Below are 27,688 nucleotides of genomic sequence, written 5' to 3'. Positions count from 1 at the left end.
AGGAAACCTCCCGGGAGGTTCCCTAGTGGGCTAAGCCGGTATGACGGCTAGGTCGACAAAGAGAAGTGGGTGTGGACTGAGAACAGGCGGAAAAGAACAGAGGGCTCACTACACACAGTACTACTATAATTATATTAATTGAAATGCTAATCCTTTGCACATGTACGCTCACTCATTCGGGAATAATTATAATCAATATATATATATTTACACCCAGTGTGTCGTCGTGATCTCTGTTGGAATCGTCAGTTCTTCTGTTGGAGAGTCAGTTCATCATTGTCTCTCTCTCTACTTCCCTGAAAATCAAAATCTATCGTGGTTAGAATGGATACTCCAGAGTAAATGAAATGTTCTCATAGATTAGATGTTTCGGCGGTTGTCGGTCTTCGCATCACAGGTTGACATAATTTCTAGCTGCAGACTAGTAATTATTATCTAAGATTTGCTCTTAGTCTGTAGGGATCGATAGTCTCAGAGTTTAACCATTTCCAGCCATATAGCCAATGCTGCACGTGGTATGGTTAGGAATTCAGCAACCATTACAACCTTACCTTATACTGAGATTTTTGTGGTCTGAAGAGGATTTCCTCAGGAGGGGTTTTTATTCGTAACAATAGAAAAGTAGGTTCTATGATGCCAGATAATGTCTGTGCTCACGGGGGCGGGCCAATGACTTAGTTAAACTTTAAAGGGAATACAATTCTCTCACATTAAGGTTTAACATCACATTACATCATTTCACAAATAGTTTCATCTTTACTCATTCATTTTATACAAGAATTAGATGCAAACCCCGTAATTGAGAAATGTACACATTCAGAGATAGTTATGTGTGTTTCCTGTCCTCTCTGAGGTCACCAAATGAAACATACTCGTCATACCCGTCCCTTAAGTGTCCACGGAACATTCCCACCTTCTCACAAGTGGATATTTTGTTTCAAATTTCCATTTTGGGGATTTAGGAGTTTACCATGTGAAATCCTTTGTTCTCTCTCTGTGTCTCTCTTTCTGCATGGCCAGGGGGAGAGAGTCTCCACCAGGAATTTGAGAGAGAGAAAGAGAGAGGTCATGACATCTGTACAGAATAAAAAATAGTCCAAAACATGCATCCTGTTTGCAACAAGACACTAAAGTAATACTGCAAATACTGGCAAAGCTATTAACTTTTTGTCCTTTTGTCCTGAATAAGTTTTCAGTTTGGGGCAAATCCATTACAATGCATTACTGAGTACCACTCTCCACATTTTCAAGCATAGTGGTGGGGATGCTTGTAGTCATTAAGGACGGGGGAGTTTTTCAGAATAAAAAAAATAAACGGAATGGAGCTAAGCACAGGCAAAATCTTAGAGGAAAACCTGGTTCAGTCTGCTTTCCACCAGACACTGGGAGATGAATTCACCTTTCAGCAAGACAATAACCTAAAACACAAGGCCAAATCTACACTGGCGTTGCTTAGCAAGAAGACAGTGAATGTTCCTGAGTGGTCGAGTTACAGTTTTGACTTAAATCTACTTGAAAATCTATTCACACTTTGACCCTCTTTGGCCGCTACTTAAAGAAATAAATGTTAAGGATTTGTGAGGATCGAAAACACAAAGACCAGCACAACTGCTATAAAAATACCTTTTGTCAAAAGTCTGTCGTTAGTTTGTGAAAGGTATGTTGATAGTTTGTCTCAAGTATTTTGACAGTGGTTGTGTTTGTAAGTATAATTTTTGTGAGCATCCATCTTACTCATTGCCCCTTGGTTTCAGAGGAGAATAGTGTTTTGCTGCCACACGGTCCTCTGTAGTTCCACCTCCTGTAAGGCAGAGGTTAGAGCTGGCCACACACTATTAACACCAGCTTAAATACACAATCCTCACGTTTTACATGGCACCACAATAAAACACTGCCAGCTTTAGGTGGCCTAATTTAATAGTGCACTATGGGTGGAGTTTAATTTATTCATGTGGCATCTTTATGGGCAATTTGTTATTGATCTGATGCCTCCAGCAAGTTGGAATGTAAATATCAGTTCGCATTTCTTCGGAGTCCCATTCATTCTCATATGAGAGCAAACACCATTAGGGTTCATGATAAGCCAGAGCCTGGCTGTACTTATCTGTCAGTGGATGTGTGCTTGTTTTTACTGGATCTTTATTGCAGCATTTGTTGTTTTGATATTAAATCATCAGGTTTCTACATTGTTGATGTTAATGGCTTCATCTAAAAATATCTTTGGTGAGTGTAATTTGAAGCTGATTTGATCGTAGCAATTCTGGGGTTAAAAACACACACACTCACACAAAACATTAATCTCATACTCACACAGCATGCACCAAAATGCATAAGGGAAAATATTGGAAAATATTGGGATAGATGCACACATACAGAAAGCGTGCCAGTGTACCTCATTCCACAGAATGGCACATGCTTAAATCAGCACGCATTTGCATTAGCATGATTTTCCCCCTCCAAGGAATCTTGGTCAGTGATTTAATGAATGATTGTTGAAGTGTGGAGTGACAATATACCTCAGAAGTGACTCCGGTTGGCCAATAAACCTTTATGGTACTGGCTGGAAGGACTGAGGAGCACAGTGACCCCTCATCTTGACCATATCCACGCATGCTATGCATGTAGATGGACAGTCAAGCACTTTAAAATATTTTCTTGGAGGTGTACATATTAACATCTACTGCATGTACACACACGCACAGCTACATGCATATTGGCACGTATACACAGCTACATGCATATTGGCACGAATACACAGCTACATGCATATTGGCACGTATACACAGCTACATGCATATTGGCACAAATACACAGCGCCATAGGCTTCAATAGGTCTCATCCATGCTGACACACTGTACTTATGATTATTTTCTAACTGCAGGCAGAACATTGCCAATGCTACTTGTCAAGGTCCTAATAATGACAATTTGACGTACTTTAGTGATATCAGTCTTAGTCGGCTGAGTAAGCAAAAGGTTCTCCCTTCCAAGGCAAATGAGTCACATCCCCAGACATTGTTCCTCAATACCAGCTGAGTCAAAGAGCACAAGTCTCTGTCTAAATATAGACTGAGCCTGGCACTGCCCTCTACTGCTTGGGCTGAGGTAGCAGTCTGGCCAATGATATCTGCACCTCTTATATTTGGCCCAAAATAATTATTTTGTAATGCCATTGTCAAGTTTTTTGTTGTTGTTCTGGTCTGTAATTGAATAAATGTTTTATATTATTCCTCTGACATTATTTAAGTGTAAGTAAATGTAAAGTTAGTTTAAATAAATGTATTTTAAATTGTTTTGGGGCTGTGGTATTTGATTGGCTGGTCTTTATTGAGTAGAGGTTTAGGATTGGAGGATCTTGTTTGACTGGTTGGTTGGTTGTTTGTTTTGCAGGGATGACGCAAGCAGTATCTTTGATGGGTTAATGGAAGAAGATGAAAAGGACAAAGCAAAACGGTGAGGTCTTCATAAGCTCAAGCACTCCATTAAAGGGAACTCTGAACAAAGGCTTAGTTTGATCATTGTGTTGTTTTTGTTAGCATCTTAGTATGTGTATTCTTATCTTTCTCATGTCCAACCCTCCAGAGTATCCCGTAACAAGTCTGAGAAGAAGCGCAGAGACCAGTTCAATGTCCTCATCAAGGAGCTGGCTACCATGTTGCCAGGCAACACTCGGAAGATGGACAAGTCTACCATCTTACAGAAGAGCATCGATTTCCTGCGCAAGCATAAAGGTATGGACCTCTCCTCCTTCTAGCCCTTGGACATCAACATGTCTGGAAAAATAGGAACATTTCAGTGTTTTAACCAGGGAACCAAAATAATTTTCCATTAGTTTTGTTCTGAACAGAATCTTAATTTTTTAAAATTCCATTCCACTGTTCCGACCAGCAAAATAAAGATCTGAACTGGTTCGAACACCAAAAAATTAACTGTTTATATTGTTCCTTCTTAAACCTCAGATTTTAGAATTTTTTTTAAACATTTAGTTTGACAATAAATCACTTCACAAATGGATAGAGCAGCTTGCTATGGAGCGGGCAAGCAATGTGCATACATACATTGGACAGACAAGTGTAGTGTAGGGTGCAACATGCGACTGAAATTTGGCGGGTGAGGAGAGCACTGGGCATGAAGTGCTGGGCATCTTGTAATTATGGCGTATAATATCTGAATTAAGCCCACAGAATTATACCTACGGAGGAGCGGCTTCTATGAAGGAACTTTGAATGTCTTTGAACTTCAGAGATTTGGCTTAACTGACGGTGGACCAGAGCTAGCCCTTGATCATGACTCTCAGTTCCATTACATTACTCATAATGCCGTCTAGAGTTGTCAAGAGCTAGACCAGAGCTAGCTAGCTAACAAGCTTGTGTGTGCAAAGAAGCACCAGAATTAAAATTAAAATAACTTTTTTTGTAGTTAATAAATCCAATGTGAAACATGATGCTGTAACTATAGTATCCTTAAATCGCATGTGAAAAAAGTTAATTTGTTGTTCTGTAATTAAAAATCTCTCTCCCTAATTTCTAAATCACGGCTGTAACGTCCGTAACTACAGTAGACTATGCATGCTTTAGAAGGAGGGGGAGGGGCCGGTAGCTTACACACACTGGCAAAGATTTTCAGCTGGTAGGCAGACAAACACTAGAATAAGTTTCTTTGCATGGGCGCTTTGTTGTGTTTTGCGTGGGACTGGAGAACAGTTCCCATGCTTTTAAAATAATGGTTCTGTTCCGGAACAGTATTCATGGGTTGTACCTCCGTCACTCTGTCGCGTCATTGCCATTGCTATCAAGGTTCTACAGATGCTGCAGCATATTGATATCCTACTGATGGTTATTGCTTAGTCTTCCTGAACGGGGGCTAATGACTGTTTCGTCAAAATTACACTATAGTGGCCTAGAAATACGATGACATTGCTAAAGTAGACAAATAATTTGTAGAAAACAACATTGGCATTATGATGTCATCAAATTTACTTTATAGAAATGGCAATGTTGGCAAGAGCCTGCAAAGTTGGTCAGAAATATCTAGCAATGGTAACTTTAAGCTGGCTAAAATGTCGGTGCCCTCCCCTCAATCGTAGCTAGCTAGCTAAAGTTATGCCACATCTAAAGTCAATCTGGCGACATTACAATGATGACAAAAAATGTCCTACTAATTATTTGCCTCCTTTTGAAATGCCATCGGCACAGTAATGCACTTTAGACGAGATCGTCATCCCCACCTGTTAAGACTGCATAGAGTAGAATGCTCATCTGGGCGTCTGTTCTAAAACGAACGTGCAAAACAATATTGTGATGAAACGTGCCGATTCAGATCATGGATACATCACTTTCGTTCTCGGTTCTGGTTCTGTTCTTCGGAAAAACATTTTGTCCAGTTTTCGGGACTGTTCCCTGAACCGGTTCCAACCCCTAGTATTAACCAAGCTGTCAGGGGAATCACTGATGTGAATTACTCAATCTGTGTCTCTCCCTGTCAGAAATCGCTGCGCAGTCAGAGTCAAGTGAGATCCGACAGGACTGGAAACCTCCTTTTCTTAGTAATGAAGAGTTCACACAGCTGATGCTGGAGGTGAGAGTGGCAGTCAACACACTCAAAGTGCAGTAGATTGCACATCCTTTCACTAAGTAGGATCTATACTGAACAAAAATATAAATGCAACAATTGTGAAGATTATATTGATTTACAGCTCATATAAGGAAATCAGTTAATTGAAATAAATTCATTAGGCCCTAATCTATGGATTTCACATGACTGGGAATACAGATAAGTATCCCTTAAAAAGGTAGGGGCGTGGATCAGAAAACCAGTCAGTATCTGATGTGACCACCATTTTCATCATGCAGCAAGACATCTCCTTCACATAGAGTTAATCAGACTGTTGATTGTGGCCTGTGGAATTTTGTCCCACTCCTCTTCAATGGCGGTGCGAAGTTGCTGGATATTGGCAGGAACTGGAACACGCTGTTGTACACGTCGATCCAGATCATCCCACACACGCTCAATCGGTGACATGTCTGGCGAGTATGCAGGCCGTGGAAGAACTGGGACATTCCAGGAATTGTGTACAGATCCTTGTGACATGGGGCTGTGCATTATCATGCTGAAACATCGGGTGATGGCGGCAGATGAATGGCACAACAATGGGCCTCCAGAATCTCGTCACGGTATCTCTGTGCATTCAAATTGCCATTGATAAAATGCCATTGTGTTTGTTGTCCCTAGCTTATGCCTGTCCATTCCATAACCCCACCTCCACCATGGGGCACTCTGTTCACAATGTTGACATCAGCGAACCACTCGCCCACACGACACCATACACATGGTCTGCGGTTGTGAGGCCGGTTGGATGTACTGCCAAATTCTCTAAAACAACGTTGGAGGCGGCTTATGGTAGAGATATGAACATTAAATTCTCTGGCAACTACTCTGGTGGACATTCCTGCAGTCAGCATGCCAATTGCTCGCTCCCTCAACTTGAAACATCTGTGGAATTGTGTGACAAAACTGTACATTTTTCGAGTGGCCTTTTATTGTTCCCAGTACAAGGTGCACCTGTGTAATGATCGTGCTGTTTAATCAGCTTCTTGATATGCCACACCTGTCAGATGGATGGATTATCTTGGCAAAGGAGATATGCTCACTGACAGAGATGTAAACAAATTTGTGCATCAAATTTGAGAGAAATACGCTTTTTGTGCGTATGGAACAGTTCTAGGATCTTTTATTTCAGCTCATGAAACATGGGACCAACACTACATGTTGCATTTTATATTTTTGTTCAGTGTACAAATAAAGTATGTCAGTCAAAAAGGATGTCAAGTAGCAATAACAACATTCTGAACATGTTTTTGTTCATAGTTTACTGAAGAAGGTTGACAATGAAACGTCTGTGTGATTTTTATTTTTCCCCCTGTCTGCTGTGTAAGCAAGAGAGAAAAGTGTGTGGGTTAAAACAGGTCCACTGTATAGGTTAAAAAAAAAGAAGGAATATTTGCAAACCACCCTTCGTTTTTTGGACGTCATTGTTGATTGGTTTAACACACCAAGGACTATTCAAGTTTAAAGTTAACCGCAATGGTACCATTTTTTCTACATAGTTTACTTAGTAATACTCTATACTGCAAGTAGATGGTGCTTTAATAACTGTTTTGTATCTGTTAGGCGTTAGATGGCTTCTTCCTAGCAATTATGACTGACGGGAACATAATCTATGTCTCAGAGAGTGTTACATCTCTACTGGAACATCTTCCTGTGAGTATTAATTCTGTCCATACACATTACTTAATGGCTATGTAAGGTTGTTGTTATGCATTACTAAAGGTTGACATGCGTGGCGACGGTTGACATGCGTGACGACGGTTGACATGCGTGACGACGGTTGACATGCATGACGACAGTTGACATACATGACCAAGGTTGACATACATGACTTAGGTTGACATCTGTGTGTGTGTTTCAGTCTGACCTGGTGGATCAGAACCTATTGAACTTCCTGCCCCTGGGGGAACATTCAGACGTGTATAAAGCCCTGTCGTCTCACATACTGGAGGGCGAGACGCTAACGCCTGAGTATCTCAAGAGTAAGTACTGGAGCTGTTTCAAGTTTTAATGTCACATGCACAAGTGCAGTTAAATGCCTTTCTAGCAAACTCAAAACCCAACAATGCAATAATCAATAACAATGTAATACTAGAAAAAACACATGAGAAATAAGAAGAAATATGAAGAACACAATAAGTAAGTAAGTAAGCATACTATATACAGGGTCAGCTCCAATACCATATTTACAATGTGTAGGGATACAGGTTTGATGGAGCTAGATACTGTATGTATAGGAGTAAGGTGACTAAGCAACAGGATATAAGATAAACAGAGTAGCTGTAGCTTGTATGTGAGTGGGTGTGTGTAGAGTCAGTATAAATGTATGTGCATATCAGTGGCGGTCGGTGCCGTTTATGAAGAGGGAGGATGAAGGAGTTCCCACATATCTTCAGCACTACTTGGCAGCTTTTCCTTCACTCTGCTGTCCAACTCATCCCAAACCATCTCAATTGGGTTGAGGTCAGGTGATTGTGGAGGCCAGGTCATCTGATGCAGCACTCCATCACTCTCCTTCTTGATCAAATAACTCTTACACAGCCTGGAGGTGTGGGTCATTTGGGGTCATTGTCCTGTTGAAAAACAAATGATAGTCCCACTAAGTGCAAACCAGATGGCATATTGTTGCAAAATGTTGTGGTAGCCATGCTGGTTAAGTGTGCCTTGAATTCTATATAAATCACAGACTGTGTCCCCAGAAAAAGCACCCCCACACCATCACACCTCCTCCTCCATGCTTCAAGGTTGGAACCACACATGCGGAGTTAATCCCGTTCACCTACTCTGTGTCTCACAAAGACACAGCAGTTGGAACCTAAAATATAAAATTTGGACTCAGCAGACCAAAGGACAGATTTCCACTGGTCTAATGTCCATTGCTCGTGTTTCTTGGCCCATGCAAGTCTCTTCTTCTTATTGGTGCCCTTTAGTAGTAGTTTATTTGCAGCAATTCGACCTGTGAATCAAAGTTTACAACATAGGTGCATACAGGTCGAGATATTTTTAGGTGACAGACAGTAAGACACGGACAGATAGTGACACATTCAATACCGCCTTGCACACTCTTGCTTGCATCTAGCTGATCTAGAGTGTAATTGTTAGTCCAACAGTTGCAAACGACAGTTTCTATTAGACAAATTGAGGTATGTTTAACTCTGCTCATTCCGCTTGCTGCCATTTTAAGAAATGTTTTTAAACTGAATCGGCAGAATGTATACACTCCTGATCACATGTAAACACAGTTCACTTTAAGAGCAGCCACGTTGTATTCCTTCTCGCAACCATGCGCTCTCTTCCTCTCACCTTTTCTCTTTGTTTGTGGACTTCAATGCACATCAGCTATATGTCAGCTATAGGTGTAAATATCAGCTATAGGTGTAAAAAAATATATATTTCCAAGCCTAACCAGATCATAACCGCTACACACAGCCTATATCGCTGTCACCATATTAGCTAAAGTAGCGTCATAGTCAAGTTTCTTTGGCCACAGCATAAGCAGATCATTTTTTCAGAGTTAGATGTACCCATGAGTTTATTTGTACTGTTTTATTGTATAATTAATTTGTTTTCAGCTAAAAACCAGTTAGAATTCTGTTGCCACATGCTCAGAGGGACGATTGACCCTAAAGCTCCCCCTGTGTACGAGTACGTCAAGTTCATCGGAAACTTCAAGGCCCTGAATAATGGTAAGTTTTATTTTATATTGATTTATGGGAAAATAGGCTTGGAATGTGTACACATGTTGTTGCTCTGTATTTAGTTTGTGACCATAAATGCACTTAGTCACTGTTGCCTTTTGGTCTGTCCCAATCTTTATTTTCTCTTTCTCCCAAAGTACCTAACTCAACTCGAAACGGCTTGGAAGGGGTGATCCAGCGTTCACTCCGGCCCGCTTTTGAGGACCGAGTCTGTTTCATAGCGACTGTGAGATTAGCTAAACCACAGTTTATTAAGGTAAGACACTTATACAGTATATTACAGACTGCATATGTAGGTAGCTAGGTAACCAGGTATGTCAAATGCTGTACTGTAAAGTTTCCTAAGTGACAGCCTTGTAAATGATTTCCTTTGTATAAGAAGTAAACATCTAGTTTTTCCTCACTCACCCACAGGAGATGTGCACTGTGGAAGAACCCAATGAAGAATTCACCTCCAGACACAGCTTAGAATGGAAGTTCCTCTTCTTGGACCACAGGTAATGTGTGCTGTCTATAGCCATGTCTGTGTGTTTACTTGCCTATGTCATGTTCGAGTGAGTTAGCCTCTACCTGTTTGAAACTAGAGTGTTAGGTTCATCTCAAATCAAATTAGCTGGCTGCTGTGCTCTCTCTGGGCCAGTCAGTCTCAACTGTTTTTGAGCAACAACACTAGAAAGAGTACGTAGTGTTTCACTGCCACTGAAAACCTTTATTATACTGTCCTCTGTAGATACCAGGTCCAGAGGGTAATGCATTGTTTTGTGTGTTTTTGATGTGTTATTATAACTGCTTTACAGGGTGATAAACTGTATATTATTGTCTTTGAATGGGTTGTGCTATCATTTTAATGACATTGTTACCTCCCCAGGGCTCCGCCCATAATAGGTTACCTGCCGTTTGAGGTTCTGGGTACATCTGGTTATGACTACTACCACGTGGATGACCTGGAGTCACTGGCCAAATGCCACGAACACTGTAAGTACATTTCTGTCACATTTGTGTATTTCAAATCAAATTGTATTGGTCACATACACATATTTAGCAGATGTTGTAGTGAAATGCTTGTGTTCCTAGCTCAAACAGTGCAGTTGTATCCAACAATACACACAAATCTAAAAGTAAAAGAATGGAATTAAGAAATATATAATTATTAGAATGAGCAATGTCGGAGTGGCATTGACTAAAATACAGTAAAATAGCATACATTATATACATATGAGATTAGTAAAGCATTATGTAAACATTTAATTAAACATTATTAAAGTGACTAGTGTTCCATTATTAAAGTGGGCAGTGATTCCATGTCTGTGTATATAGGGCAGCAGCCTCTAAGGTGCAGGGTTGTGTAACCGAGTGGAAGCCAGCTAGTGATGGTTATTTAACAGTCTGATGGCCTTCAGATAGAAGCTTTTTTTCAGTCTCTTGTTCCCAGTTTTGATGTACCTGTACTGACCTCACCTTCTTGATGATAGAGGGGTGAACAGGCAGTGGCTCACGTGGTTGTCCTTGATGATGTTTTTGGCCTTCCTGTGACATTGGGTGCTGTAGGTGTCCTGGAGGGCAGGTAGTATTCCCCCAGTGACACGGGGGGGAAGACTGCACAACCCTCTGGAGAGCCCTGCGGTTGCGGGTGATGCAGTTGCCGTACCAGGCGGTGATATAGCCCGACAGGATGCTCTCATTTGTGTATCTATTAAAATATGTGAGGGTTTTAGGTGCCAAGCCAAATTCCTGGCGCTGTTGCGCCTTCTTCACCACAATGTCTATGTGAGTGGACCCTTTCAGATCGTCAGTGATGTGTACGCCGAGGAACTTGAAGCTTTCCATCTTCTCCAATGCGGTCCCGTCGATGTGGATAGGGGCGTGTTTCCTCTGCTGTTTCCTGAAGTCCACGATCAGCTCCTTTGTTTTGTTGACGTTGAGTGAGAGGAGGCGTTGGAGGCGTGCGTAGCAATGCAGTCATGGGTGAACGGGAAGTACAGGAGGGGGCTGAGCACGCACCCTTATGGGGCTCCTGTGTTGAGGATCAGCGAAGTGGAGATGTTGTTTACTACCTACCAGGACCCAGTTGCACATGGCGGGTTCAGACCCAGGGCCTTGAGCTTAATGATGAGCTTGGAGGGTACTATGATGTTGAATGCTGAGCTATTGTCAATGAACAGCATTCTTACGTAGGTATTCCTCTTGTCCAGATGGGATAGAACAGTGTGCAGTGCGATGGCGATTGCATCGTCTGTGAATCTATTGGGGCGGTAAGCAAATTGAAGTGGGTCTAGAGTGTAAGGTTGAGGTGATATGGTCCAGAAGTGAGTACTACGGGGCGGTAGTCGTTTAGCTCTGTTACCTTAACTTTCTTGGGAACAGGAACAATGGTGGCCCTCTTGAAGCATGTGGGGACAGCAAACTGGGATAAGGATTGATTGAATATGTCCGTAAACACACCAGACAGCTGGTCTGCGCATGCTCTGAGGACGCGGCTGGGGATGACGTCTGGGCCTGCAGCCTTGCGAGGGTTAACACGTTTAAATGTTTTACTCACGTCGGCTGCAGGGAAGGAGAGTCCACAGGTTTTGGTAGCGGGCAGTGTCAGTGGCACTGTATTGTCCTCAAAGCGAGCAAAGAAGTTATTTAGTCTGTCTGGGAGCAAGACATCCTGGTCTGCGATGGGGCTGGTTTTCTTTTTGTAATCCGTGGTTGACTGTAGACCCTGCCACATATCTCTTGTGTCTGAGCCGTTGAATTGCGACTCTACTTTGTCTCTATACTGACGCTTAGCTTGTTTGATTGCCTTGCGGGGGGAATAGCTACACTGTTTTTATTCGGTCATGTTTCCGGTCACCTTGCCCTGGTTAAAGGCAGGGGTTCGCGTTTTCAGTTTCGCGCGAATGCTGCCATCAATCCACGGTTTCTGGATGGGAATGTTTTAATAGTTGCTGTGGGTACGACATCGCCGATGCACTTGCTAATGAACTCGCTCACCTAATCAGCGTATTCGTCAATGTTGTTGTTGGATGCAATGCGGAACATACCCCAATCCACGTGATTGAAGCAGTCTTGAAGTGTGGAATCAGATTGGTCGGACCAGCGTTGAGCAGACCTGAACGCGGGAGCTTCCTGTTTTAGTCTCTGGATAAAGGCTGGGAGCAACAAAATGGAGTCGTGGTCAGCTTTTTCGAAAGGAGGGCAGGGGAGGGCCTTATATGCGTTGCGGAAGTTAGAATAACAATGATCCAGGGTTTTACCAGCTCTGGTTGCACAATCGATATGCTGATAGAATTTAGGGGGTCTTGTTTTCAGATTAGCCTTGTTAAAATCCCCAGCTACAATGAATGCAGCCTCAGGATATGTGGTTTCCAGTTTACATAGAGTCAAATAAAGTTTGTTCAGGGCCATCGATGTGTCTGCTTGGGGGGGAATATATATTGATGTGATTATAATCGAAGAGAATACTCTAGGTAGATATTGCGGTCGACATTTGATTGTGAGTCAGGTGAACAGAAGGACTTGAGTTCCTGTATGTTGTTATGATCACACCACGTCTCGTTAATCATAAGGCATACCCCCCCGCCCCTCTTCTTACCAGAAAGATGCTTGTTTCTGTCGACGCGATGCGTGAAGAAACCAGCTGGCTGTACCGACTCCGATAGCGTGTCTCGAGTGAGCCATGTTTCCGTGAGGCAAAGAACATTAGTCTCTGATGTCTCTCTGGAATGCTACCCTTGCTCGGATTTCATCAACCTTGTTGTCAAGAGACTGGACATTGGCGAGTAGTATGCTAGGGAGTGGTGCGCGATGTGCCCGTCTCTGGAGCCTGACCAGAAGACCGCTTCGTTTGCCCCTTTTACGGCGACGTTGTTTTGGTTCGCCGGCTGGGATCCGATCCATTGTCCTGGGTGGTGGGCAAAACACAGGATACATTTCGGGAAAGTCGTATTCCTGGTCGTAATGATGGTGAGTTGACGTTGCTCTTATATTCAGTAGTTCCTCCCGACTGTATGTAATGAAACCTAAGATTACCTGGGGTAGCAATGTAAGAAATAACACGTAAAAAAACAAAATACTGCATAGTTTCCTAGGAACGCGAAGCGAGGCGGCCATCTCTGTCGGCGCCGGAAGTTGCAAACGGTTTCTGGTTAGGGTAGGTTTTAATAGTCACAGTGGGTACACATTTTATGAATGTGTTTGTGTTTTCCTGTCCCATGTCCATATCTGTGACATCAGTTCACTCCTCTCTCTCTCTTCTTCAGTAATGCAGTATGGGAAGGGGAAGTCGTGCTACTACAGGTTTCTCACCAAAGGGCAGCAGTGGATCTGGCTCCAGACTCATTACTACATCACCTACCACCAGTGGAACTCAAGGCCCGAGTTCATCGTCTGTACGCACACTGTCGTCAGGTATAAATCGGCCAATCAATAATAATGATATTCGTATGTATATTTCACAAGAAGTATGTCTGTCATACTATGGATAACCAGTAGTATTGCATTGTGTTAGGATGTTCATAACCCTCTTTCACTGTTGTGTTGCAGCTATGCTGAGGTAAGGGCTGAACAGCGCAGGGAGCTGGGGATTGTTGAGTCACCGCCGCCAGAAATCTTTGCGGTAGATAAGGTGAGACATTTATGAGACTAACATGAGAGCTCGTCTCGCCGACTCCTGAGCATGGGCAATCAGAATTCAGTTTAGGGGATAAAGACGGGGCTGAGTTTCGTTAATGATGAGGGTGTTTTCCACAGGCACATGGAGAAGCCAGCCAAGTAGAAAATAGCCAACCAGGCTCCCCCGGGCTGGGATGGGGGTGTTACAAGCTCTAGTTTGGTGGCCTCTGGTACATTTTAATGCTAGATTGTTTTTTCAACCAGCAACTATCAGGAAATAAGATTGATAAAAAGAAAAATGTATATATATATATACATGTATATACATACATACAGTCGCGGCCAAAAGTTTAGAGAATGACACAAATATTAATTTTCATAAAGTTTGCTGCCTCAGTGTCTTTAGATATTTTTGTCAGATGTTACTATGGAATACTGAAGTATTATTACAAGCATTTCATAAGTGTAAAATGCATTTATTGACAATTACATGAAGTTGATGCAAAGAGTCAATATTTGCAGTGTTGACCCTTCTTTTTCAAGACCTCTGCAATCCGCCCTGGCATGCTGTCAATTAACTTCTTGGCCACATCCTGACTGATGGCAGCCCATTCTTGCATAATCAATGCTTGGAGTTTGTCAGAATTTGTGGGTTTTTGTTTGTCCACCCGCCTCTTGAGGATTGACCACAAGTTCTCAATGGGATTAAGGTCTGGGGAGTTTCCTGGCCATGGACCCAAAATATCGATGTTTTGTTCCCCGAGCCACTTAGTTGTCACTTTTGCCTTATGGCAAGGTGCTCCATCATGTTGGAAAAGGCATTGTTCATCACCAAACTGTTTCTGGATGGTTGGGAGAAGTTGCTCTCGGAGGATGTGTTGGTACCATTCTTTATTCATGGCTGTGTTCATAGGCAAAATTGTGAGTGAGCCCACTCCTTTTTTCCGTATGCCCCAATCAGAAAGGGGATTCATCAGAAATGGACACCAGTCCTCAGCAGTCCAATCCCTTTTGCAGACTATCAGTCTGTCCCTGATGTTTTTCCTGGAAAGAAGTGGTTTCTTAGCTGCCCTTCTTGACACCAGGCCAGCAGATGCACTCACACCTGCCTGCTGCCATCATTGGTGGTGCCCCGATCCCGCAGCTGAATCAACTTTAGGAGACGGTCCTGGCGCTTGCTGGACTTTCTTGGGCGCCCTGAAGCCTTCTTCACAACAATTGAACCGCTCTCCTTGAAGTTCTTGATGATCCGATAAATGGTTGATTTAGGTGCAATCTTACTTGCAACAATATCCTTGCCTGTGAAGCCCTTTTTGTGCAAAGCAATGATGACGACACGTGTTTCCTTGCAGGTAACCATTTCTGACAGAGGAAGAACAATGATTCCAAGCACCACCCTCCCTTTGAAGCTTCCAGTCTGTTATTCAAACTTAATCAGCATGACAGAGTGATCTCCAGCCCTGTCCTCGTCAACACTCACACCTGTGTAACGAGAGAATCACTGACATGATGTCAGCTGGTCCTTTTGTGGCAGGGCTGAAATGCAGTGGAAATGTTTTTTGGGGGGATTCAGTGGCAAAGAGGGACTTTGCAATTAATTGCAATTCATCTGATCACTCTTCATAACATTCTGGAGTATATGCAAATTGCCATCATACAAACTGAGGCAGCAGACTTTGTGAAAATTTATATTTGTGTCATTCTCAAATCTTTTGGCCACGACTGTACCTACATACAATGGGGCAAAAAAGTCAGCCACCAATTGTGCAAGTTCACCCACTTAAAATGATGAGAGAGGCCTGTACTTTTCATCATAGGTACACTTCAACTATGACAGACAAAATGAGAAGAAAAAATCCAGAAAATCACATTGTAGGATTTTTAATGAATTTATTTGCAAATTATGGTGGAAAATAAGTATAAGTTAAAGCTTGGTTGCAAATGGGTCTTCCAAATGGACAATGACCCCAAGCATACTTCCAAAGTTGTGGCAAAATGGCTGAAGGACAACAAAGTCAAGGTATTGGAGTGGCCATCACAAAGCCCTGACCTCAATACTATAGAAAATTTTTGGGCAGATCTGAAAAGTTCAACCATTTAAAGGCAATGCTGCCAAATAAATGGTTTTATTTTACATATACAAATTGAGTGTATGTAAACTTCTGACCCATTGGCAATGTGATGAAATAAATAAAAGCTGAAATAAATCATTCTCTCTACTATTATTCTGACATTTCACATTCTGACCTAAGATATGGAATTTTTACTAGGATGAAATGTCAGTAATTGTGAAAAACTGAGTTTTTAAATGTACATACGTACACAAGTACATGCATACACACACACACACACACACACACACACACACACACACACACACACACACACACACACACACACACACACACACACACAGTCAAACGTTTGGACACACCTACTCATTCAAGTTTTTTTTTTTTTCTACATTGTGGAATAATGGTGAAGACATATAAACTCTGAAATAACACATGTGGAATCATGTAATAACCAAAAGACTATTAAACAAATCTAAATATATTTTATTAACTCAACAAAAAAAGAAACGTCCGTTTTTCAGGACCCTGTCTTTCAAAGATAATTTGTAGAAATCCAAGTAACTTCACAGATCTGCATTGTAAAGGGTTTAAACACTGTTTCCCATGCTTGTTCAATGAACCATAAACAATTAATGAACATGCACCTGTGGAATGGTCTTTAAGACACTAACTTCTTACAGACGATAGGCAATTAAGGTCACAGTTATGAAAACTGAGGACACTAAAAGAGGCCTTTCTACTGACTCTGGAAAAACACCAAAAGAAAGATGCCCAGGGTCCCTGCTCATCTTCGTGAATGTGCCTTAGGCATGCTGCAAGGAGGCATGAGGACTGCAAATGTGGCCAGGGCAATACATTGCAAAGTCCGTACTGTGAGACGCCTAAGACAGCGCTACAGGGTGACAGGACGGAAAGCTGATCGTCCTCGCAGTGGCAGACCACGTGTAACAACACCTTTACAGGATCGGTACATGCGAACATCACACCTGTGGGACTGGTACAGGATGGCAACAACAACTGCCTGAGTTACACCAGGAATGCACAATCCCTCCATCAGTGCTCAGAATGTCCGCAATAGGCAGAGGCTGGACTGATAGCTTCTAGGCCTGTTGTAAGGCAGGTCCTCACCAGACATCACTGGCAACAACGTCGCCTATGGGCACAAAGGGGTGATGGTCGAATTTGCGTTTATCGTCGAAGGAATGAGCGTTACACCGAGGCCTGTACTCTGGAGCGGAACCTATTTGGAGGTTGAGGCTCCATCGTGGTCTGGGGCGGTGTGTCACAGCATCATCGGACTGAGCTTGTTGTCATTGCAGGCAATCTCAACGCTATGCGTTACAGGGAAGACATCCTCCTCCATCATGTGGTACCCTTCCTGCAGGCTCATCCTGACATGACCCTCCAGCGTGACAATGCCACTAGCCATACTGCTCGTTCTTTGTGTGATTTCCTGCAAGACAGGAATGTTACGTGTTCTGCCATGGCCAGCGAAGAGCCCGGATCTCAATCCCATTGATCACATCTGGGACCTGTTGGATCGGAGGGTGAGGGCTAGTGCCATTCCCCCCAGGAATGTCCGGGAACTTGCAGGTGCCTTGGTGGAAGAGTGGGGTAACATCTCACAGCAAGTACTGGCAAATCTGGTGCAGTCTATGAGGAGGAGATGCACTGCAGTACTTAATACAGCTGGTGGCCACACCAGATACTGACTGTTACTTTTGATTTTGACCCCCCCTTGTTCAAGGACACGTTATTCCATTTCTGTTAGTCACATTTCTGTGGGACTTGTTCAGTTTATGTCTCAGTTGTTGAATCTCGTTATGTTCATACAAATATTTACACATGTTAAGTTTGCTGAAAATAAACACAGTTGACAGTGAGAGGACATGTCTTTTTTTGCTGAGTTTACATTTTGAGATTCTTCAAAGTAGCCACACTTTGCCTTGATGACAGCTTTGCACACTCTTGGCATTCTCTGCTGTTGCTGTTGATGATGTTGCTGTTTTTGTTGTTAAAATATGGATAGGGCCATGTTCTGCCAAGTTGGCCAAAAATCGAGTGTCCCAAAAATAATTTATACTGGCCCGGACATGGTTTGGTTCTTAAATACATTGGCCTAAAGTTTGCCATGCTTTCTCTCTATATTCAGCTGTTAAATTGCCTATATTTGGTTATTATGATATGTATTTAAAAGCTGTATCATATAATTTAGCAATGCAAGTCATTACTCTATTCTTTAGAATTGCATTGCATTCATTTGTTTCTAAACTATGTCATTTTGAGAAGATTTGAAAATAGGACGCTATCCCTTTAAGACAAACGCTCCAAAAGAGAGATCAAAATGGCTACAGTAGGCTAGCAAGATGAATGCTAGTGTCTTTTTGTAGCTTTCTTTTTGCATACTGTCAACGCTAGCCAGCATATTGCTAGAATGTTCACTATTGAAGGTGTACTTTTGTAAATCGCTTTCCCTAAAATAAATCAGCTCAGAGTAGATTGATTGGGACTTCATTTTGCTTTGGACAGCTCAAGTGTGCTGTGTGAAGTCATCAACTCCTACTGCTGGAGAGGTTGTGAACAATGATTTATATATTCACTATATGACTGTTAGGGGGCGCTGTGTTGAATCCACCGTGTCTCCATCTTGGCACTCCCCCACTGTTGTAGCTATGGAAATGCATTTATTAATGTCTACATTTGTTTTTGCCAAATGTATTATTTATTACAGACACCGTAATGCATACTTTTGAATTATATTATGTGAGCTCAATGTGCAAATGGAAAAACTATATAAAAACATTTTGTTTTCACCTATCGAACTGTGTTAGATCAGTAATTACCTCATGCGATGAAGGAGGGATGTATTTCCAAAGTCTCCTAACAACGTTTGGGAGTTGTAGTAGTGAGTCTGACTGTTCTCTCTCTGCTCTCTCCATCTCAGGACTCTGGTTCTGAGTCTCAACACCAGCTCAACACCTCCAGCCTGAAGGAGGCCCTGGAGCGATTTGACCGCAGCCACACGCCCTCCACCTCCTCACGCAGCTCCCGCAAGTCCTCGTCCCACACAGCCGTCTCCAATCCAGCCTGTAAGCACTGACCATATGACATCACTACATCCATCTTGTCTATGGTCACATCCTTTCTGAGAGCTACTTTGATCCTAAGAGTAAGTTGTTTGTTTTTTCCTCCTCAGCACCTAAGCTAAAGACAGACAGGGGTACACCAGGATGCCAGTCCGTCTCTGCTATTGAGATGACATCACAGCGAAGGTCGTCCGTCAGCAGTCAGGTCAGTGTGGGCTTTCTTCCGCTTGCGGTCACCGCATCTTTATTTTTGATAGTAATCTGGTTCATAATGTAGTTCCTGTGTTTGTCTCCAACAGCAATCAATGAGCTCCCAGCACACCCAGAATACAGGGCAGAACATGGCCCCGTCCATTGTTTCACAACAACATCATCAACAGCAACAGCAGAGGCAGCAGCAACCACAACCACAACGGCAACAGCAGCAACCACCACCACAACAACAGCAGCCACCACCACCACAACAGCAGCAACCACCACCACCACAACAGCAGCAACCACCACCACAACAGCAGCAGCAACCGCCACAAGAGCAGCAACCGCCACAACAGCAGCAGCTGCAGATCCAGCCCAGTGTCCAGGTGAGAAATCTCTCGCAGGACTGTAATTTCAATTATAATGAGCCAGCCACAAACATCCCTTATTTTTCATCTTTGCTAGCCCATGGTACAGTTCTCCACCCAGCTGGATGCCATGCAGCACCTGAAGGATCAGCTGGAGCAGAGGACCAGGAGGATTGAGGCCAACATCCAGAGGCAGCAGCAAGAGCTCAGGCAGATCCAGGAGGAGCTCCAGAAGGTGCAGGGCCAGGGCCTACAGGTTAGCACTGCCCCCTGCTGTCTGTCTCGGGAACAGCACTATATTGACCATGGCCCTCTTATGTAGAGCTGGGAAAGGGTACTTGAACCAAAATGTCTGCTTACATTTGTGTGGATGCATGCATGCTTGTGTCATTATGCCTGTGTTTTTCTATGTAAGAAGAGTCTTACCATGTGGTATTTTCTCTGGTGCAGATGTTCCTCCAACAGGGTGCAGGTGGGCTGAGCCTGAGCTCTGTGCAGCTAGCCCAGGGGACCACCATGCAGCCAGGTGGCGCTCTCAACATGCAGGGTCAGGTGGTGTCTGCAGGCAACCTGCAGGGCAGTACTCAGCAGCAGCACACGGTTCAACGGCAACCTCAGCAGCAGGCCCAGCCTCAACAACAGAACCAGCTACAAGACACCAGCTCTGTCCTCTCACAGTCTTCTGTGAGGTCGACTCACTCTCTGCCGCCCCAGCAGAGTGCCCTGCCGGCCTCCCTCTATAACACCATGATGATCTCTCAGCCCAACCAGGCCAATGTGGTCCAGATAGCCAACAGCTTGGCTCAGAACAGCAGCAACAACACTGCTACTGTGGCAACCTTTGCCCAGGACCGCTCGGGACAGATCAGGTACATGATGCCATCAACAGGGTTTATTCTCCTCTCACTCAGCAGCTGATTGTTGCTGATAACTATATTGATTACCCAAGGGATTTGCATACATTTTTTTGTGTGTGGTTCTTATGTTGCTCATTTATTGCCACCCTCTCTCCCTCATCTCTCTCAGGTTCCCAGCTGGCTCTCAGTTGCTGACTAAGCTGGTGACTGGTCCGATGGCGTGTGGAGCGGTCATGGTCCCTACGACCATGTTCATGGGCCAGGTGGTGACAGCGTTCGCTCCTCAGCAGGGCCAGACTCAGACAATCAGCATCGCCCAGCAGCAGCCTCAGCAGCAGGAGCAGCAGACGCAGGCGCAGTCTCAGGCCTTAGCCACACAGCATGGACAGGCCCAGCAACAAACCCAGTTCCTCCAGGTGAGGTGACCAATAGGGAGCACCGTCTGTAGAGGTAGATCAAGTACTTTTCCCTCCCACCCACCTCTCTGTTCTCCCTCTCTAGGGCCCTCGGCTGCTCCATGGAAACCAGTCCACTCAGTTGATCCTGCAGGCGGCGTTCCCACTGCAGCATCAAGGCGCTTTCGCCACCACACAACTGCAGCAGCAGCAGCAGCAACAACAACAGTTACAACAGCAACATCAGCAGCAACAGCAACAGCTTCAGCAGCAGCAACAACAACAGCAACAGCAACTCCAACAACAGCAGCAACAGGAGCAGCAGCTGGCCTCTCACAGGGCAGGTAGCATGTCAGGTCGCTCCAGCACACAGCCCCAGTAACTTGGCAACAGCCAATTAGACATGTGGCCTGAACCAAGACAAGGTCTGTGTGTTTCTGTGAGGGGGTGAAGAGTTATAGTGGATGGATCAATAGAACTTGGGAACGATTGGCGCTTCAGTGAGAAAACAATGCTGTGCTGACAGTGAGCACAGGGTCGCTCTGCCTCATGGCCATGCTCAGAACTCTTACCTCACAGAGACCTCCACTCTGTCCAGGTCCCCTCACCACGGTGGCAGGAAGAGGAAACCCTGGTCCCGCCAGTGTTTGTCCCCTCCCCTGTCCTCGTCTTGTGTGTTCAGTGTGTGCTCCGGTCACCCTCACAGGATTAATTTATGCAGGATGATCCAGTCGACACACTGGAGCTTCAATCCAGGCTTCAAAGAAGTCCTACGGAACAGACAGCAGACAGATTCCTTGTGTGTATTGTTTTTCCTCCTATTTTTGATTTTCATGTGAAAGTAATTATGGGTCAGAAAATATTTTTAAGAATGTCATGTGGATTGTACTTTTATTGTACAGAACACATGTAAAATAATATGTAAATATATGGACAAAAAGATAACTAATATTTTATATGATGCATGAAATGAAAAGCGTAGTCTGTTATTTGTAGCTTTGAATATATATATTTTTTATCTAGTACTCTATGAAAGAAAGCAAACCTAACAGGCTTAATGGCAGATCTTTTCACAGACTTCCTTCTTCTCGGGGGGGGGGGGTCTGCTTAGCGGACACCGCTGATGCTGCTCGTCATGTCACAGTTTGTTTCATCCTCTTCCTCACTTTCAATGTCTTGGTAAAGGAAAAAAAATGTTTTAAAGTTACAATATTTTTTTAGAATATACATTGTGGTCCAAAGCAACATGTTGAGGACTCTAAATAGACACAATCTTAGTCAAAACAATATTTTAAATAGTTAATAAAGCAAAGACCCAAAGTTGACCAAATAGACTATAAATGCATCCTATGGAAACCCTATGAGTTCATTCTTTACTCAGCCATAATGCCTCATGCCAAAAGCATTTTTTTGTTTATTCAAACCTGTGGCATTATGACTGTTTTAAGGAGTGGTCACATAACACTCATAGTGATGCATGAATAGTACCTCTAGATACAGGCTATACTAGGGCCAAGTCATAATGCTTTACAATACTGTAGTTATTTTAGCCCCAAAGGCTTAATGTGTAGAAAATATAAGTATTCTCATAGAAAAAGTATTTATTCAATGCCGTTTTAAATGGTCAAAAACACTACCTTAAACTAAGAAATGCAATATACGCTTGTGATTTTTCCGCACAATATCACATATTAGCTCTGTTAGAAATTGTATGAATACTGAATTATTTTAGTGTCTGTTCTATGAATGAAATGCATCCCCTTATGTCCATACTTTCTCCTGTCACTTACAACCAACAACTACAGCATGTTTATGACCTTGATCTCCAATTAAGCTTTTTCTGGATCAGAACAAACAAATTATTGATATTTGTCCTCTTTAGAGGAGAAATGTAATGAAGGTGGATCTCATCAAATAGGTGTTAGGACAGAATGCCACAAGCGATTGTTGCGATCCGAGTTCATCTTCATGTGTTTGTGAAGTAAGCTTGTATGTTTGTCTGAAGCCAGTGACGTAGGTATTACACTGTGGGGGGGATGTGGTCTTAATCAAGACGTTAAACTGCTAATCTGACCTACTGGGGTCATTCATTAAAGTAAACGTATAGCACCTATTGAAACTCTGGCTACTGACGACTCTAACATTAAGAACCCCCTACAGACAGAACTCTTCACTTCTTCTCAGTTGTTCGATTGCGAGAAGACAAACTACACTACTGGAAATGTTTCCTAAGGCTAGGCCCAGTCCAGACAAGAACAGAGAAAATGCTGAGGATATTTGATCCTAGAACGCAAATGACCTCTGAAACAAGTGAAACTGGTGTTTGTTGGACCTGCCAAAAGAATGGATTGAAACAATTATCATACGGTTAACAGATGTTGTCTGTTTGAAGTTTTTCTTCTCCTGCTGCTCTGCATATCACCATGTAACTGTGTTGTAAGGCTATAAGGTGATGGTTATATTGTCGTGCCATGGCAAATTTAAAACGACTGTTGTTGAGTGGGGTCCTATGGACTGGTTGTACTATATGTTGCCATATTAACTTCCATAGTGGATTTCCAGGTTTCTATGGTGAATGTTGTCAAGTGCGGTTCTTGGGGATTGAGCCTCTGGTTTTCCCAGTTGCTAATTTGTTGTCAGGGGCTTCTGCAGAATGGCACTTTAGTAGTAGTCGTTATGAATCTTCACTTACAGTAAAATGGTCAGGGAGCAGGTCAGCTAATTTCATCTCTATAAAAAATTGATTATATACTGAACAAAAATATAAACGCAACATTTTGGGAACGGTGTCCATTCCACGGGACGGTTGAGCTAACGTAGGCTAATGTGATTAGCATGAGGTTGTAAGTAACAAGAACATTTCCCAGAACATAGACCTATCTGATATTGGCTGAAAGCTTAAATTCTTCTTAATCTAACTGCACTGTCCAATTTACAGTAGCTATTACAGTGAAAAAATACCATGCTATTGTTTGAGGTGAGTGCACAATTTTGAACATGAAAAGTTATAAATAAACAAATTAGGCATATTTGGGTAGTCTTGATACAAACTTTTTAACAGAAATACAATGGATTCATTGGATCAGTCTAAAACTTTGCACATAGACTGATGCCATCTAGTGACCAAAATCTAAATGGCACCTGGGCTGGAATAATACATGATGGCCTTTCTCTTGCATTTCAAAGATGATGGTACAAAAAAAATACAAAATAACTTCTTTTTTTTCTTTGTATTATCTTTTACCAGATCTATTGTGTTATATTCTACTACATTCCTTTGACATTTCCATAAACTTCAAAGTGTTTCCTTTCAAATGGTACCAAGAATATGCATATCCTTGCTTCAGGGCCTGAGCTACAGGCAGTTAGATTTGGATATGTCATTTTTGGCAAAAATTGAAAAAAAGGGGCTAATCCTTAAAGTTGGTCCCATGTTTCATGAGCTGAAATAAAATATCCCATAAATGTTCTATATGCACAAAAGCTTCTCTCTCAAATGTTGTGCACAAAGTTGTCTACATCCCTGTTAGTGAGCATTTGTTCTTAGCCAAGATAGTCCATCCACGTGACATGTGACACATCAAGAAGCTGATTAAATAGCATGATCATTACACAGTTACAATAAAAGGCCACTCTAAAATATGCAGTTTTTTCACACAACACAATGCCACAGATGTCTCAAGTTTTCAGGGAGTGTGCAATTGGCATGCTGACTGCAGGAATGTTCAGCAGAGCTGTTTCCAGAGAATTGAATGTTAATTTCTCTACCATAAGCCGCCTCCAATGTTGTTTTAGAGAATTTGGCAGTACGTCCAACCGACCTCACAACCTCAGATCACGCTAGCCCAGGACCTCCACATCCGACTTCATCTGCAGGATAATCTGAGACCAGCCACCCGGACAGCTGATGAAACTGTGGGTTTGTACAACCGAAGAAATTCTGCACAAACTGTCAGAAACCTTTTCAGGGAAGCTCATCTGCACGCTCGTCATCCTTACCAGGGTCTTGACCTGACTGCAGTTCGGCGTCGTAACTGACTTCAGTGAGCAAATGCTTACTTTCGATGGCTACTGGGACGCTGGGAAAACGTCATGTGGGCGAGCGGTTTGCTGACGTCAATGTTGTGAACAGTGCCCATGGTGGCGGTGGGGTTATGGTTATGGGCATGCAATAAGCTATTGACAATGAACACGATTGCATTTTATCGATGGTAATTGAAATGCACAGAGATACCGTGACGAGATCCTGTGGCCCATTGACGTGCCATTCATCCGCCGCCATAATCTCATGTTTCAGCATGATAATATACAGCCCCGTGTTGCAAGGATCTGTACACAATTCCTGGACGCTGAAGATATCTCAGTTCTTCCATGGCCTACATACTCACCAGACATGTCACCCATTGAGCATTTTTGGGAGGCTCTGGATCGACGTGTACGACATGTTCCAGTTCCCACCAATATCCAGCAACTTCACACAGCCTTTGAAGAGAGAAATGGGACAATATTCCACAGGCCACAATCAACAGCCTGATCAACTCTATGTGAAGGAGTTGCATGGTGGTGTATGAGGCAAATGGTGGTCACACCAGATACTGACTGGTTTTCTGATCCACACCCCTCCCTTTTTTAAGGTATCTGTGACCAACAGATGCATATCTGTATTCCCAGTCATGTGAAACCCATAGATTAGGGCCTAACTGATTACCTTGAATGAACTGTAACTCAGTCAAATCTGTGAAATTGTTGCATGTTGCATTTATATTTTTGTTCAGTGTAGAATAATTAATATTCTTGATCGTTTGCTATCTTTTAGTTGAGAAGGATTGTGTGAAACCTGCATTAAGTTTCACTTTTTTTATTGGTGGAAGTTGACAAATGACATTTTCTATCAAACCTCTGGTATCACAGCATAACATTGTAGAACGTCTGGGCCTTCTAGGGGTCATTTCCTGCTCTGGTCTCTCACAAGGCTGGCTGGTCTATTCCATGTTCCATAGTGTGAATGGTGGTCCCTGTTGCTAGGCTATTGGTGGTGCATTGCCCTGTACAGTACAACAAGGCTGGTACTTCTTATAACCTCAAAGTTATTGTATTGCCAGTAATGCATATAGACACAGATTATTCAACAAGTTGTATTGAAACGGTATATGTGGCTCTTACTTAATAGTTGGTTGGTCACTGATTTTATGCTGTTTTTTTTATTAACACAAATTAAAGTTGCTCCATTTAGTGATAAACCTTTTCAGCTACCATCAGTGGGTCAGGCAGTGCAATACTTGAATGAATGTAATTTAATATCGAACACCAACATAGCTGTGGTAAAACTGGTATGCATAAAGAAATTAATAACCAAGTGTTTTAACAGAACACACACCTCAGATTTTAAGATGATTTTTCTATGGCCAAGCTAGACCTCAAAAGATAGCTATAGTAGATATTGTCATACACTGTAATATACTGCTATCATGGTGTAGAAAGGGAAAGCAAAATAGAAAATAAATCTACCTAATGATTTACCTCAAATGAGAAAGGAATTAAACAAACTGTGACATGCGTAAGAACTATTGATCTAATTTCCCCAAAACAGGATTGGCTACTGAGCTCCTTGATAAGGACTCATGAGCTCATGGTTATGCAAAGGTGTATTGAAATGTTGAAAGGAATCCTTATGTAATAGCATATACTGTATGTCCCCGTCCCCCCCCTCCATGTAATTGGTTTCAATTGCCAAATAAATCTTATGAATTCTCTCAATGTGATTTGAGGGGGAATGCTATATTAATATATTGGATCATCTCTAGGATGACCACATATTGATCCTTTTTCACATGTTTACCAGAAGTATCAAAGTAGGGATCTCCTATGTTGTATCTCAAAAGGCATACATACAAGATAATTCAACCCAACTATATGCGGGGTGTGGGAAAGATGTTTTTAATGCCCAATGTAGAGGGTGGTGAATCATGTTTAATGTTCTGTAGTTCTGATGTACACGCTAGAAGTTCTGAATGTTTATCAGTGTTCTATCATTTAATCTTTGTATGTGTGGTGTTCTTTGCAGTACACTTGTTTGGCTCATGAAATTAATCTGTTCAGTACAATTTCCCAAAAAAACACCTGGAGCTGGAAAATGGTTTATCTTGGCACAATTGAGTCATAACCTAGGGCTGTGTTCCACTTTTTACATCAGTTCTTGACCCATAATTACATTTAACCATAGATTTAGAACAAGTAGAATGGACAGTTTGTAGTTAAATGCATCTCAGCATTTTATTCAAGCAATGAATTCCACAACCTGTCTAGTTCTGTGACATCAGTTGAACTCAAAGTTCGAACACGTCGATCGTTGAGGGTGCTCAGAAAGCAGTGGAATGGACCAATATGATATTGATATTTGTTTGGGAGTTTCATCCCTTGGACCCCGGAGTAGACTTAAAAAGGAAAAATGCATTTTAATGTCCGTTCTACCCCTTCTATTTCAATGGTGCTAACCATGCTCTGCAGCATAGGTAAATTAGGTTGTGTGATAACCCTGAGACATTCTGAAGGCATTTTGCATTTTAATGGTGATGTAATATCACTAAGGAGTTTGCTGCTATAAATTAATTTCTAGAGCCAGATCATTCCTACATAAACTAAACATAATGGAACCTTTTAAAGCAAGCAGTGCTGCTTGTGCCCCTTATTACATTTTAAAATGAATAAAATGTTTTTAATTGAGAAATCCCTCGTTTTGGACATTCACTCGTGATGGACAAACCAGAAGGCAGGCGTTTAATTGCTTCTCGCAATTTTCAGCAATCACT

At 42.5% G+C, this 27,688-nt stretch overlaps 1 protein-coding gene across 1 annotated transcript in view; it reads left to right on the top strand.

Moving 5' to 3' along the window:
- clocka (clock circadian regulator a) overlaps positions 1–27,606 on the top strand; it is a 60,776-nt gene extending 33,170 nt beyond the window's left edge. The window contains exons 6-23 of the mRNA XM_020492773.2: positions 3,390–3,452; positions 3,582–3,730; positions 5,485–5,576; positions 7,170–7,259; positions 7,468–7,588; positions 9,179–9,292; positions 9,442–9,560; positions 9,719–9,801; positions 10,173–10,279; positions 13,552–13,699; positions 13,835–13,916; positions 18,923–19,067; positions 19,175–19,269; positions 19,364–19,645; positions 19,725–19,883; positions 20,078–20,496; positions 20,654–20,900; positions 20,986–27,606. Of these exons, the coding sequence (XP_020348362.1) occupies positions 3,390–3,452; positions 3,582–3,730; positions 5,485–5,576; positions 7,170–7,259; positions 7,468–7,588; positions 9,179–9,292; positions 9,442–9,560; positions 9,719–9,801; positions 10,173–10,279; positions 13,552–13,699; positions 13,835–13,916; positions 18,923–19,067; positions 19,175–19,269; positions 19,364–19,645; positions 19,725–19,883; positions 20,078–20,496; positions 20,654–20,900; positions 20,986–21,261 (2,791 nt within the window). The 3' untranslated portion in view covers positions 21,262–27,606. The remainder of the gene's footprint in view (positions 1–3,389; positions 3,453–3,581; positions 3,731–5,484; positions 5,577–7,169; positions 7,260–7,467; positions 7,589–9,178; positions 9,293–9,441; positions 9,561–9,718; positions 9,802–10,172; positions 10,280–13,551; positions 13,700–13,834; positions 13,917–18,922; positions 19,068–19,174; positions 19,270–19,363; positions 19,646–19,724; positions 19,884–20,077; positions 20,497–20,653; positions 20,901–20,985) is intronic.
- The last annotated feature ends 82 nt before the right edge of the window (positions 27,607–27,688 follow it).

Source organism: Oncorhynchus kisutch, linkage group LG10 (genome assembly GCF_002021735.2).
Source record: "Oncorhynchus kisutch isolate 150728-3 linkage group LG10, Okis_V2, whole genome shotgun sequence".
Classification (NCBI taxonomy): domain Eukaryota; kingdom Metazoa; phylum Chordata; class Actinopteri; order Salmoniformes; family Salmonidae; genus Oncorhynchus; species Oncorhynchus kisutch.
The sequence above is the reverse complement of the archived record's forward strand: the minus strand, read 5'-3'. Positions and strand labels throughout refer to the sequence as shown.